At 38.4% G+C, this 15578-nt stretch overlaps 1 protein-coding gene across 3 annotated transcripts in view; it reads right to left on the bottom strand.

Annotated features, from left to right (window-relative positions):
• The window catches only part of LOC143642842 (lamina-associated polypeptide 2, isoforms beta/gamma), a 28631-nt gene extending 16940 nt beyond the window's left edge, over positions 1-11691 (bottom strand). The window contains exons 1-3 of one of the 3 annotated variants that reach the window (XM_077111722.1): positions 11107-11691; positions 2068-2194; positions 258-416 (exon numbers count right to left, since the gene is read on the bottom strand). In XM_077111722.1, the coding sequence (XP_076967837.1) occupies positions 258-416; positions 2068-2194; positions 11107-11385 (565 nt within the window). In that variant the 5' untranslated portion in view covers positions 11386-11691. The remainder of the gene's footprint in view (positions 1-257; positions 417-2067; positions 2195-11106) is intronic. The other 2 variants (XM_077111724.1, XM_077111723.1) reach the window with 2 other exon arrangements.
• Between the last annotated feature and the right edge of the window lie 3887 nt (positions 11692-15578).

Genomic DNA, 15578 nt, shown 5'->3' with positions numbered 1-15578 from the left:
TTTATTCTCTGAAAAGTTAATAGGCAGTTTTGGATCGTGAAGATTAGATATTTGTACTTTTCAGTTTCTTAGAATTCTAACAATGAGTATTTAAATCAAATTACCTGGAAGATTACTTTAATGATGTGAAAAACTTTACGTCTTTCTAATATTTTAAAATCTACCTTCTTCATGGTCACTGTATCTTAAAATAAATCTGAAAACAAAAACAAAAACCAACCCTACATTTATTTTACAAACACCACTTTAAATTTTACCTTCTTCATTGTCACTGTATCGGTCAGAGTCGTCGCTCCCGTTCTGCCTTGTGTTTTCTGCTGAAGAAGGAACTGCTGGCACAGGGGTAGAGGACCTGGATTCCGCTCCTTGTTCCCTCAGTTTCAGCAGCTTCTTCTCATACAGCTTTCTGGTTGTCCCTGTATTATTAAGGTGGAACTTGCTTTAGAAGCTGGTGCTGTCATATAATTCTTCATTTAGTTACTGTTTTTGCTTGCTCTTATATATTTATTTTCCTGCTACTAACTTGACTTTATATTTTAACATTTTCACTTATTTTAAGGTCAAATTAAGGCACTATCCCTAGCAACATTTAAAAATTAGGTCTGTACTTTCCTTTTCTAAACTTTAGTGCTTAAAAAAAATACTATATAATGGACACTTCTCTCTAAAATAGATGTTTTTCTGGGATTTTAACATACGATTACATAAATGTTTCTTTTAAAAGCATGGAACAGATAGTAGATTGATATAGATTTTACTCTGTCCATGTAGGATTCAATATTTTAAACTGAAAGAGCTCTCCATCTTGTCTTAGGCTTTGAATTTTGACTTTGTAGGTTTTCCAATCTACATCGTGAGTTTTGTTTGTTTTAGTATTTGCTTATGTAGAGAAATACTTTTATAAACAGACTGTACCTCCCTAAAGAATTACCACGATCAAAATCCAGTACTCTAAAAGATCAATCTACCTATAAATAGCCACTGAGTTACCAGGAAAAAAAAAAGAGTCCCACAAATCACATCTAAATATAACTTCTCTAAAGTTAAAATGAACTTTTATGGAAAAAAAAATCACATACCAATTACACAGCAAATTAAAATTAATTATAAACAAATTCTTAATACACTTCATCATTAGTGACAATTTAAAATAAAAAATAGCTTTCCCTCCGTTTTACACTAGTTATGTATCATTCCCTTATTTCTATAAGCTGGGTAAAAGGACAATGAATCACTTTAGATACATGTATCTAGAAAGGTTGCCTAAGTAGTCTTAAGATGAACAAATGGCATACTAACTTCTAACTTCAGTATATGTTGATATATAATATACATTTTTCACTGTCTCCTTTTTGGAATTTTAAATGAAAATTTAAAAAGAATATCAAATATCTATTGGCAATTATATTCATTGGGAAATGAAATAATAAATTTCATTTTTAAAAAATGAACACATTCTAAATCCTTGTTTGTATCTACACCTCTACAAAAAAGCAAATTCCTAAAACTCAAAATGTTACACAATTAAGATCAAAACGGGCTTCTCTCATCTTGAAGGTACTGCTAAGACCCTAAAAAACGAAAGCACAATCAGCCTTGCAAATCATCACCACTTAGAAGTAACCTAATGATGGAAATCCAATGTTTGTTCTTAAAGGTATCACTCTTGAGTTCCAATTGAGATAAGGTGTTTTTAAAAAAAGATAACCAAAAAAGGGTAGTATACTAGAAATGAATAACTGAGTTCTATTCACAAGTCTGTCAGTAATTTACTGGTCTGGATGAAAGTGGCCAGCTATATTATCTCAGTTTTTCCTCAGCTGCCACATACTGAAAATAACTAGACCGATATGGTCTCACGAGGTAGCATGATGTGCACCATGTGAAATAATCTCAACAACACAGGTAGAAATCACCGATTTCAATTCTCTCATTTATAGTTTAGGAAGCTAAGGTCCTAATCATGTAACTGATTAAGGATGGACTGGCTAAGGGAACCCAAACTCTTGGAGAAACAATTTGGGGTAATGATTCACAGTAAAGGTATTTGAAATTTTATTAACTTACCTACAATAGGACCAGGATTCACTCCATATTTCACAAGTTGATCCAGAAGATCTTCATTAGTAAGTTCTGTTACATCTAGATCATCTTTATCTTCTGGTCTGGGTCTATCCGTTTTCTTTGTGGCTTTCTGTGAACAAAGTCCATTATTTTTCACAAGAATTAGGACAACTTCATTATACTTATATAAATAACACTGTATACAATTATTGTGATAAATATGCAAATTTACTTTCAAGCAGATTCAGTTTCATGAATTCTGAGTGATTTGATTAAATTAAAAGCTAAAAGCAACAGATTATTTGAAGAAGTTTTCTATGTTCAATTCTAATTATACAAATATAACACCCAAGCCAGTAATCCAATTTTACAGACATTAATGTTTAAACAGTTAGTTTTGGATTATGGAAGTAAAGTGGAGATTGTGGCATCAAAAATCCAAGACAGCAAATTGAAATTAAAACCAAATGACTTTGGACTATCTTATATATCTTGTATTATAATCAATAACATGCTTGTTTTCTTTTAAATAACTTAAAATTCATATAGCATGTGATGGTTAGGTTCTGGTGTCAAACTGGCCAAATGATTACACCAAGTTGTCTTGTTAAGAAAGCTCTGGCCTGGGCACTGCTTCAAGGATATTTCATGGCCGGTTGATTAAATCGCTAGTCGATTGCATCTGTTGCTAATTACACTTGTGATCAACTAAGGCAGCCCCCCAAAAAGGTCAGATAGATAATCTAATCAGCTGAATGAAGGCTTTTAAGGAAGAGAAAGACTCTTTCGCTGCTTCTTCAGCCAGCAAGCCTCTCCTGTGAAGTTCATCCAGACCCTTCATTGGAGCTGCCAGCTTCACAACCGACTTTGGACTCTTCCATTCCCATGGTTGCGTAAGATACCTTTATAAATCTCAAATTTACAGATCTCTCCTGTTGGTTCTGTTTCTCCAGAGAACCCTGACTAACACAATGCATTTCTTAAAGTGTTAAACTCCTAATGGCGAGGGAGACAGACCAGTGTGAAGGTTGCTAAGTGAAGCCAGATAATTATAAATACCATATATGTAATTTACTACTCACCTGTTTTGGTAATCCTTAAATTTAAATTAATCCAGAAGAAAACTTAAGACTTTACTACTACAAGTTTATACTAGTTATATAAAAAAAATGATTTCCTTTAAGCAAATATATCAGAACTTAGGAAGCCAAAATGAATACCTCCTTATAACACAGTTACTTTAGTAGTCAGTTTGTGATTCTTGAAGGAAGTTAAACGGACTTCATGGTCAAATATCATCTTTGACACAGCTTTGTCACGAACCTCAGGATCAACCATTTCACTAACGATACGAAAAGGAATTCTTAAAATAATTTACACAATGGCAGTATTTACTGGAAAAACTATATAAATGTTCAAGATCAAACAGGTGAAAGGAGCAAAAGTATGGGAACACTCCTAGAAAGCACCAGAATATGAACAAAAACGCCCGTCACAAAGATCAATCAACGTCAATTTAGGCCCAAATTAGTATTAAAGGAAGCAGAAAGGGCAACATGCATCATGAAATACTTTACCCAAACTGCTTAAAATTATAAAGCTGTATGGGCTACTTACTTCCTGATGACGCTGAGGAAAAACAAATCAGGCATTATTTGACCGTGTATTATAATTTCTATGTTTTTAACAAATGAAAATTTGAAATACTTCAAGTATCACAAGATTTGAGAAATTTTCTTTAAGATTGGCTGATTAGAACAATTATGTCAATTCAAGAGAAATCATTATTATGGTAAAAAATAGCAGTGAAAAGCTACAGAAAGGGCATGTTCAGAAGATTAAGATACACACATACTGCACTGATTTAGAATTACCAGGCTCAAATCTTGAACCAATCCATACCTTGATATCAAAATAAATTTGCCTAGAGTCTAAGAGATCTACATTCAAAGGCTTTACTTATCTAGAGAAATTTATTGTTTTAATGAAACAGACAACCCATTTCGGTGACCAACTTGAATTTTCCAAAAAGTAGCCGATAAGTTGAAGAGAAAAACTCCATTATATAACACAAATACTTCAGTAGAAAAAAAGATCAGGTTCATATTACCTTAGATAATCCCTCTCACCATTAAGAATGTTCAAATTTTCCTATCAACAGAACATCCAGGAATTTCAACTTCTTTCAATAGCCTGATGATTTAAAGAACTCTTTTGACACCCATCACTATATTCCACCTATTTTGTATTGGTTATTTGTATACAGGCTTTATCTTCCTAAGATGGTAAACTCCTTAAGCAATAGTCTCCAAATCTCACACTTAAAATCTAAAATTTTTAGAAAAGCTACCACTATTTTAAAAAGTCCGACTCAAGTCTGATTCTTATTCTTGAGCCTGAGAATTTGTATTTTTAATGAGTGTCTCAGGTGATTTGGATGCAGTCAAGAGTACAGCAGAAAGCAGGAGCAGGTCTCACTCATTTTTGTATCCCACTTTTTTAATCAAAAAAAAAAAAAAGTACCTAGGCAGGACTAGACATTCAAAAAGTTTTGTCAAAAGAATGAATGAATTAAAATGCAATCTAGGGAGGGAAAAGAAGTCTCTTATTTTTGAAAACTCATTTATTAAGCTTATCAAATCAAACTAAGAAACCAACATCCTTACTCTTTCCTTAAAACAATGAAAAACTTAGCTGTACAAAGTAATCTTAAATAAGGGGCCAGTTAATTTTCTGTAATGTACATGAATGAGAGCATAATTACATGAATTAGCCATAATAGGCTACCAGATTTTTTTTCATCTACAGGAAGAAAATTCCAGAAAAATGCCATCTTACAAAATATAAAATTTAGTATTAATAAAAATTGGGAGATAGGGAGCATACCGTAACATGATTATAAAGACAGCAGTTTCATTCAAGAGGAACTATTTGCATTGATTTCTGCCTCCAGACAACTTTTGTTACTTTAAGTGACTCTAACCACTTAGGGCTTCATTCAGTCAAAAATATCAAGTACCTACTTACTAATGTGACAGGCACTGTTCTTCAGTTTCTTCCTAGCTACCAGATGATCTCTAACAGTCTTTTACAAGTTTAACATTTAACAGCTCAATAATAGGTACTATGAGCTACTCTAATTTCATTAAACTCCAACTTTACTAGCTCAGGTAATAAATGTAATAATTACACTAAAAGTGGACTCTACTGAACGCTTATTATGTAGCAAGCTAGTTGTAAGTATTAATTTATTGACTCCTAACAATTCTATGACATAGATACTGTTATCCCATTTTTTTAAAGTGAATAAACTGAAGTCCAAGCTCACAGAGCTAACTCAGGTAATTTTCATGCTACAGATTCTATACATTACTTTTGCATACTTACAGCATCCAATTCTGAAAAATTTATTACAGTAACTTTAGATTGTATTCCTCTTGTATTAAAGACAAAAACTTCAGAAATCACATGACAGGTATAAATTACTGAGCACTAGACACTTCACATATGTACTCTCATGTAGTCCTCAACTTTATTAAATGTAGCTATCTGATAATTCCTACTTTAGTGGTGAAAATTAAGAGATGCTGTGGCTGTTCAAGGTCATCTGAATCAGTGGCAACCCTGGAATGGGCATCTATCGCTTTCTGATTCAAAGTCCTTACATTTAACATTTTACTGTATGTTGTGACTTAATTAACATTTAATATTGCTAACATTCTTTTTATGGGTCTATTCCACATCTTTATATACTTTTAGTCAAAAACTCATTAACACACTAGACTGGAGCATTCAAGAACGATACGTGTTACAAATGTTAACAGCAGAGACAACTGTGTGTGTGTGTGTGTGTGTGTGTGTGTGTGTGTGTGTGTGTGAGAGAGAGAGAGTGAAGGATATATGGAAATTCTACTTTCTGCATTATTTTTATGTAAACCTGGACTGCCCTTAAAAAAGAATGCTATGCTCCACCAGATCCCAAATGACTACTTTCTACTTTGCACCCTGGAACAAAATGGCAAATTGCCAACTCTGTAAATGTTTGTGTCTACAATCTGGATAATCTCAACACCTAAAACTACTGATATCATCAAGATGCATATAATTTTTTTTAAATAGGCTTGGAAATAAAGAAAACTAAAAACCAAAATCAAATTTTCAACATGTAAATACTTTTGTTATATCGCACCAAGTGAATATAAAAATACCAGGGTGATGGCCAAAATGAAACAATGTCTCCTTTAATTAAAAGTATTCATACAAATCAACAAGGCAAACAACCCAATTAAAAAACTGGCAAAGGGTGGGGGGTGCAACAGTAGTGCACTGGTAGAATTCTTTCCTGCCATGAGGAAGATGGGGTTTGATTTCCAGCCCATGCAATTCCCAAAACAAACAAACAAACAAAAATTCAAGAAATGGTGCTGCAATAACAAGATACTTACATGGAAAAACAATGAAATGTGACCACCCCCCCATACAGTATACAAAAAAAAAAAAAAGAGGCAAAGAACTAGAACAAGCATTTCTCAAAAGAAGATATAAATGACCAATAAGCACAGGAAAAGGTGCTTAACATCATTAAGCACTAGGGAAATGCAAATCAAAACCACAATGTACCACTCACACCCATTACTGGTGTGATGCCTATTAATAAAAACAAAACAAAAACAGAAAAGAGCAAGTGTTGGCAAGAATGTGAAAAAATTGGAACTCTCGCACAATACCTGTGGAGATGTAAAATGGTGCAACTACTGTGGAAAACAGTTCGGTGGTACCTCAAAAATTTAAACATGTAATTAGTAGATGACTCAGTGTTTCCATTTAAGTATATATCCTCCAAAACTGAAAGCCAGAGCTCAAACATATATACACAGCATTAGTCATAAGAACCAAAAGGTGGAGACAACTCAAATGTTGGATAAACTCTGGTATATAGTACAATGGAATATTATTTAGCCATAAAAAGAACGAAGTTCTGATATATGTGACAACATGGACAGAGCTTTTAGAAAATATGATGCTAAAGGAAATAAGTCAGACATGAAAGGGCAGATAATTGTATAATTCCACTTATATGAAATATCAAGAAAAAAAATTTTAGAAAAGGGTTACCAGGGTCTTGGGGGAGGGGAGAATGGGGAGTTACTGCTTAACAGGTAGAGTTAGCTTTAGGTAAGGAAAAGTTTTAATAATAGAAGATGGGGATGGCAGCACGCCATTGTAAAACTAATAGCCACTAAGTTCCTTTGGGGGAATGGTGAGAAAGGGGAAAAATTCAACTTTCCCAAGTGGAGAATTCTTGATATTCTCACAAGCAGTGTGGACAACCAGAGCAATAGGCTGAGCCCCCAGTCTTGGGGTTTGTTCATATGAAATTTAACCCCACAAAGGATAGGTTAAGCCTACTTAAAATTAGGCCTAAGAGTCACCCCCAGAGAACCTCTTTCGTAGCTCAGATGTTGCCTCTCTCTCTCAGCCAACATAACAAGCAAACTCACTGCCCTCCTCCTGTCTACATGGGACGTGACTCCCAGGGGTGTGGACCTTCCTGGCAACATGGGACAGAAATCCTAAAATAAGCTGGGACTCGGCACCAAGGGACTGAGAAAGCTTCTCCACCGAAAGGGGGAAGAGAGAAATGAGACAAAATAAAGAGTCAATGGATGAGAGATTCCAAACAGAGTCGAGAGGTTATCCGGGAGGTTATTCTTATGCATTAAATAGATATCACCTTTTTAGTTTAGAGAGGCTGGAGGGAACTGCCTGAAAATGTAGAGCTGTGTTCCAGTAGCCATGTTCCTTGAAGATGATTGTATAATGACACAGCTTTCACAGTGTGACTGAGTGATTGTAAAAACCTTGTGTCTGATGCTTCTTTTATCTACCTTATTGACAGAAGAGTAAAACATATGGATTAAAAAAAAATAAATAATAGGAGGAACAAATGTTAAAATAAATTTAGTAGACTGAAATGCTAGTGATCAACCAAAGGGAGGGGTAAGGGGTATGGTACGTACAAATTTTTTCTTTTTCTGAACTGATGCAAATGTTCTAAGAAATGATCATGATGATGAATATACAATTATGTGATGATTTGTGAGTTACTGGTTATATAACAAGAATATAATGATCATATGGTAAGAATGTTTGTGTTTGTATGTGGTTATGTATCATAAACAAAACAAAATTTAAAAAATGGCCATGAAAAGATGTTCAACTTCATTAGTCACTAAGGGGGGAAAAAAGTAACTGCCACTGAATTACACTCAAAAATTGTTAAAATGGCAAATTTTACATGTTACAACAATAAAAAGTAGATAGTAGCAAAAAAAGTTTCTCACAAACTCACTGCATATTAAACTATGCAAATATTTAATCTTAGGCAAACCCATGTTACTGTTTGATTTGTTTAGAAATTCACCAAGATCTACCTTATTTGCCAGTCTCAAGCACAAAGTTTATTTAGAACAATTTGGCTTTCTCCTAGATTGTAAAGAATATTCTCTCAAGAACCGTGATTCTTTTAGGAGAAAGATCAAGGAGAAGGCAGAGTTATAACAGAGAAGATAGGACTCTCAAATGAGTATGACTGCTGAACCATTATATTGATATTTCTTTTAGTCTTCAGTGTCTTGGAGCAGCCAGAATTAAAAACCTAAACTTGCAGAATAGTAACCCATACCAGACTCTGAAATCTGTTTGTTCTATAACTAATGTTGTGTTGAAATTTATTGCTTTTCACAACTAAAAAAAAGAAAAGAAAAAGATCGCTTGCTTGGCATAAGGGAAAAAAAAAAAAGAAACGTGACTACACTATTACATATGGTTAACAATGACTAAAACATATATATGACATTCAAAATGCAGAATAATTTTCTGTACCAATTATTATAAATGCCTCATGTAAATTCAAGGTATTCTCTGTGCCTGCTAAAAGCATCTGTCAGAATCCTAAGTTAAATTATAACTCATATTTAATGTGTTTTAAAACTGAAAATGATGCTACTGACCAACTACCAAGATTAATGTTGTTAGCACCATTAAGTCAAGGGTACACGTTTTTGCATTGTAAATACTCAAAGGTAGAGATGACAAATCTATGGTTAGAAAATAATTCTTCTCTATACGGAACTAATCAAAACATTAAATAAGACATAGAATGCTTAGCATTGTACTGGACACAGTAGGCACTCTTAGAATGTTAATTACTTTTCACCCCAAATTTGACCAAGTTGACTAACAATAGGAAATCTCTGGAAGTAACACGAGTAAACATAATCATCATTAAAAAATTCCAAGATGAAATTATTGTGGGGTGGGTACGGCCTGCAGAAATGGCTCTCTAGTTTAAAGAACATGGTAAGCACTCAAAAAAGTCGGATAACTGAACTGAGATTTAACATCTTATATTCAGGTCTTCTCCTCCCCTCGCTGCCACCAAAGTACAGGGCAGAATAGGCAAAGTTGTTGAAGGGAAAACAACAAAACGAGATGGTTTTCCATAAAAAGTGAATCTTTCTTTTCAAAATTAATAAATAATAATGAATAACCACTTGATTATAGGCATACAAACAAAATTACCATGGTTCAAGAATGCATTTGTAGGAGGCAAATACAGGATTCTACAGAAGCCCTGTTGTTTTTAAAGTGTGCTGCTTTAAACCGAAAATATTTCATTTTCAAGCAAATCTTTATTAAAATAGTTCATTATTTTTTTTCAAAGGGAGGAGAAAATTGGATAATGGCTATGATTTACTTCAAAAGTAAATTTATATTAATTATGGAGAGATAAAATCCCTTTCTTCCAATCCATAAAAAACCAAGCAACCAGGAACAGTAAGGTGGGATTAGTCTTTTACTTACTGAACAAGTATTTATTTGGCACTATTCTTTACCAAGTACTAATTTAAGAGATTAATTTCTTTAAAGATTAAACTAAGATTTTCAGTTAAATTTCACGTCTATTCAATCTCTTCTACTTCCACCTGGGTAGCGCAGGGAAACACCACAGATATTTTTTAAAATTAAAATCACCCAACACAGAGGGTTGTAAACTTTGAAGGGAGGAATACTGAATTGTGCTAGTAACGGATAACAAGACCTCCAAACTCCACATTCAATTGTACACACCAATCACTACTTCTAACTACACTCTATCATGATTTGAAGCCTAACCCTAGGCGGATTCAAGCCAACAAAATATATAAAAACCAAACAAAATATGCATTTCCTGAGAGCACTCTTAAATGTACTCAGGATCGGACATTTCAAATTGCAATATTGAAATAGCACAATGTCAAACAGTTTTCCTGACCCCTAAGTCTTCCTCTTCCTCTCCTCGGGTAAAATTTACCAAAAACACAAAACAAAAGCCACCCCAAATCTTCGGAAACCACAATTTTCAAAGATTTGAGTCTAAAACCACCCCAGGTCCTCAGTAACTACAATGCTCAGATATTTAAGCGTCTAAAAGTGTTACATTTTAAAAAGCCCATTTTAGTTGAAGTTGCCCCCCAAAGCTGGCAGGTGGCTGGAAGAGAGTAAAAGACACAGAAAAACATACACGGTTCAAAAAGCCCTCCCTATGCAAAAGCAGAAAAAGGCGGGAATCCCGCGGCGCGCGGGGAGGGAACGAGCACGCCCCCGGCTGCCCCCAGGGGGCGCTCCGAGCCGCGGGGACCGTCACCGGGGCCAACGACGCGGGAAACCGCTCGACCCTGCCTAGGCGCTCGCGGCCAAGCGCCCCAGGTCTCCTCCAAAGCCCACCTCCCGACGCCGGCGGCCGAGGGCGCCGAGACCACAGCCCGCGCACCACTCGACGCCTCCGAGCGCACCGGCCAAACCGCGCGCCCTGGGGCTCCCGCGTCCGGGCCCGCACCTGCGGCGCCCTCCCCTTCCACAGCCCGCCACCCCGCGGCCCGCGGGGGAAGGCAGGGGAGGAGGGGCCGCGGGCGGGCGCGCGCGCGGCGGCAACCGCCAAAGCCGCCTTTGTGGACCCGGCCGGGCGGGACGCGGCTCGGCGGGGCAGAGTGTCCTTACCCTGCCGACGGCGGCGCGGCCTCGGCTCGCAGCGGCCGGCCCGGAGCCGAGGACCGGGGTGGGCTCGCGCTCCTCGTCGCTGGAGAAGTCCGGAGGCCCCTTGCTGTTGGCGCCGGCGGCGAGCGCGGGCCGGTTGCGCGCCGTGAGGTGCTGCAGGTAGAGCTGCACGTACACGTCTTTGCGCTGCTCCCCGGCCGGGAGCGTCACGTTGTTGGCGATCAACTCACTCTTCAACTTCTCCTTCGTCAGCACCGAAGGGTCTTCTAGGAACTCCGGCATCTCGGCGGCAAAGCTCCTACCCCGCAGCCGTCACAGCCGCCGCTCTCTCCTCGCTGGGGGCCGCGCTGCCGCCTCCAAGCTCCCCCGAGAGGAGCGCCGCGGAGCCAAGCAGACACAAAGCGAAGGAAAGGCCGGACACAAAAGCCCTCGGTGCAGAACTAGGGACGAGCGAGGCCAAGACCGAGCCCCCGCGGCCACCCCAACCCACACACCAGCGGCGAGGGGAGAGCAGCCGTTTCGCCCACGCCCCAAGAACGCGCGCGGCCATTGGCCGGCGGCGGGAGGAAGCGCGGCGGCGATTGGCGGGGCGGCTCGCGCGGGTTCCCTCCGCCGCGCGCCCAGTGCGAGGCTGTGCAAACGCAGTTTAAAAGCCGCTCGGGCGGGAGCCCGCCTTTGGCGGAGGTTCCTGGCCCGGTTCTTATTTCCCTCTTCTCCACCCTTCCCCTTAGGCTCTGATAAGGAACGAGTCGCAGATCTTTTGTGCGCCGTTTCCTCTCCCTCCCCTTGCTGAGAAGAAGCTCTTCTCGCTGGCCGACCACCTAAGCGGGCCGGGTTTCGTGCCAGCGGCGCGGACCCTTGGCTGGGCCTTTGCCAGCCCCAGACGGGTCCCCCCCAGAATGGCTCCAGCCTGAGCCTCCCCCGACGCGAGCCTGAAGGAGCGTGCTTGTAGGCGCTCCTGTTCCTTAACTTGATTTTTGGGGGTCGGGGGGAGGAGGAGATGTAGTTTAACCCCATTCTTTTTGCTTGCGAACGATTCTTTTGTTCCTGAAATTCAGGAAAATCCAGACCTCTACTACTGGACACTTTAAAATGTTCTTAAATTTTGACAAAAAAAGGAATTGCTAAAGGTTGGGGCACTTCTAAATTATTTCATTTGAATGATTAAGGGCTCAAGGCAAACCATGCATGCATTTTTGTAAAGAGTTGTTTCTGGGCTAGAGTCCCCCCTTCTTAAGTATCTTACCACAACTTAATCCTAGTGTTTAATAATATAACAAAACGAGACATCTTTAACGGGCAATTTACGATGACTCCTTACTAGGTTTTAACCGTATAGGAAGCCTAGTGATCCATAATTAGTTTGGTACTCTAATTAAACCCGTATTACTGATCAAAATTAAACGGGTAGACTCTCAAGAATTCACCAGATTACAATGACTCCCTGTAAACAGAACCCTAGTGATAAATATTTGTATTTCTTACGAATTCATATGTGTGCCTAAGTTCAAAATGCTTTCTTCCAAAAAGGAAAAAAGCCTATCTCTATTTTAGGGCGTCCTAGTCACTACCCCGGAATCTGACCTCCAAACTATTCATTGTAACATGCTTTATGAACTGCTACAAGTTTAAAAAATGTTTACCTACTTAAAATGATTTCTACACGATTAACTTGGAATTTAGAACAAATCCCTTCACTAAAACGTTTCCTATGAATTAAGCTATTTTATTTTGTTCAAATATTTCCTGCAATGAAGGATTATTTTCCTAGAGGCAGTTTTGTTGTCTAAAAACCTCAAAATTCACATACAGTGGTTTAAGGCTCAATAATGCAAATTAAAACTTGCATATTAATTAGCAAGTCGATTTTGTAGAATTTTAGGACGTCTTGTAAAAGGTACTTGGTTGCTTTCCCCCACAGAGTTTCCCTGGGCAAACAGACAAGTGTTTATCTACAGAGGGTAAACGAGATGAGAGGCAAAGGGCAGTGATTTGTAATGATTGGTAACCCCATGAAAGTGAGGTGGTACTGGTCTGCAGTGTGCCCCAGTGGATTAACACGGTATTCTAGTTTAGTATCGATTTATAATGGGCAGAGTCACAAACGCCTGATCTTTGTTTCGGGATGGCCATAGTTGATGAGTCTATTCTAGTCTATTTAAATTAGTAAATTATTCTGTTAAATTGTTACCTTGATGGTTAAAGAGAGTTTGGCTCTGGCTCTGACCTGACTGTATTAGTAGTTGGCAAGAGGTAGGTTTTACTGCTCTGATTGAAAAGGGTCAGAGTTACGCGGCAAAATTTGATCCAATTATTGTGTGGAGGAGCTCCAGCTTCTGACAGCAGCCTGTAGTATGAGGATACCTTAACAGTGAGGTCTCAGAAGTGGGTCCTCAGAGAAAGAGACATCACTGATATTTAAAGCAAATCTATCTAAATTGGGGCGGGGGTGGGGGGACTTGATGTGAGTAGAGTACAATGCTGGAGTCCAAGAGCTGCCTGAGAGCAGCCTAAAATGCTGGCCTGGAACTTTGCACCACAAATTTTCTTTAAAGATGTCACTTCATCCTACTTTTCCCATGAGCTAAAAAAATATATATATATGTCACCTGTTGAGTCTGAAAGTTGTTTTAAATAGACATAGTACAGGCGGTGCAACAGTGGCTCAGCAGCAGAGTTCTCACTTGCCATGCCAGAGACCCAGGCTGGATTCCCATTGCCTGCCCATGCAAAAAAAAAAAAGACACAGTACTATGCCCTAAAGAACAACAGTCAAGATAATGTTATTCACAAAGAACTGTATTCTAGATGCCTGAATGAATGTTCCCTGAGCAAAAACATTTTAATTCTTTCATTAATAATCTTTCTTATCCCTGGACACAACCACAGGAGGTCACCTGCAGACTACCCATTTCATAGGAGACATGGTTGCTCTAGTAAGTTATTACACAGTGAGGGCTTTCTGAAAGTCAAGACAGGAATTACCCAATTCAGACTTGGAATCATCTTAGATGCCACCAGGCACATCCCTAGCACCACTACTTTGGTGATGAAGGTAATTGCTTTTAACTTCACGACCAAAGTGCTGTGAAGTAGAGGTTTTTTTTTTTTTTTTTTTATATTCTCAGTACCTTAGAGGTTGAGCTACGGAGTCTGGGTGGCTGGCCTCTTTAAAAGTTCCTGATTACCTCTTCCAAATGATTTCTCCTCTTTCCCCCTTCAAAAACATTTGAAGCTTATACAGTATGGCTAAATCACCCTCCACCTTTTTACTGTTATCTTTTTACCAACCTGCTGACTTCTCTTCCTTAGAAATTATAGACTTGCTCCTTGCCCTAGTTTTCCTCACCATCCCTACTCTTGCCTCCATTCTTTGTAATTTCACCATCACTGTAGATGACCATCTGTGCCAGTTTGGATCTGCTCTGTACCCCAGAAAAGCCATGTCCTTTAATCCTCATTCAATATTTAGGGTAGGATTTTTTTATTGTTTCCATGGAAATATGACCAACCCAATTGTGGGTGGTAACTTTTTTTAAAAAATATTTTTATTGACAAATCTTCACATGCATACATTCCATACATGGTGTACAACCAATGGCTCACAGTATCAGCACATAATTGTGTGTTCATCACCATGATCATTTTTGAAGAACATCTGCATCACTCCAGAAAAATTAATTAAAAAACCTTTTACATACCATAGCTCTTTTTTTTAAGGAAACGTCTTTCTTCTACTCTTACACCCTATGACCTGGAGGGTACATACCATAGCTCTTATCCCTCCCTCTCACTGACCATTAGTATTTCCACCTACCCTATTTATTTTACCTCTAATCCCCCCTAGTATTTATTTTTTATCCATGTTTTTTTTTTTACTCCTATATCCATACCCTCGATAAAAGGAGCATCAGACACAAAGTTTTCATGATCCCACAATCACATTGCGGAAGTTATATTTTTATACAATCATCTTCAAGAATCAAGGGTACTGTAACACAGCTCATCAGTTTCAGGTACTTCCCTCCAGCTACTACAATACACCATAAACTAAAAAGGAATATTTAGATATTGCATAAGAATAACCTCCAGGATAACCTTTCGACTCTTTTTTAAATCTCTCAGCCACTGACACTTTATTTTGTCTCATTTTCTCTTTCCCCTTTTGGTTAAGAAGGCTTTCTCAATCCCTTGATGCCAGGTCTTGGCTCACCCTGGGGATATGGGTGGTAACTTTTGATTAGATGGATTCCATGGAGTGGGGTTGCTTACTGGAGCCCTGGAAAAAGTTTTAGACCCATTAAACTTGACAGAGCCCACAGAATGGACAGAGACCCAAGGAAGTTGTTGAAGAAACCTGGAGAGAGCTAGCAGACTTTGCCATATACCTTTCCTGCTGAGAGAGAAACTCTGAACATCATCAGCTTTCTTGTCCCTAGATGCCTTAATTTGGACAATTTATCGCCTTGCCTTAA

The sequence above is a fragment of the Tamandua tetradactyla genome, chromosome 7 (assembly GCF_023851605.1).
Source record: "Tamandua tetradactyla isolate mTamTet1 chromosome 7, mTamTet1.pri, whole genome shotgun sequence".
Taxonomy (NCBI): Eukaryota; Metazoa; Chordata; class Mammalia; order Pilosa; family Myrmecophagidae; genus Tamandua; species Tamandua tetradactyla.
The sequence above is the reverse complement of the archived record's forward strand: the minus strand, read 5'-3'. Positions and strand labels throughout refer to the sequence as shown.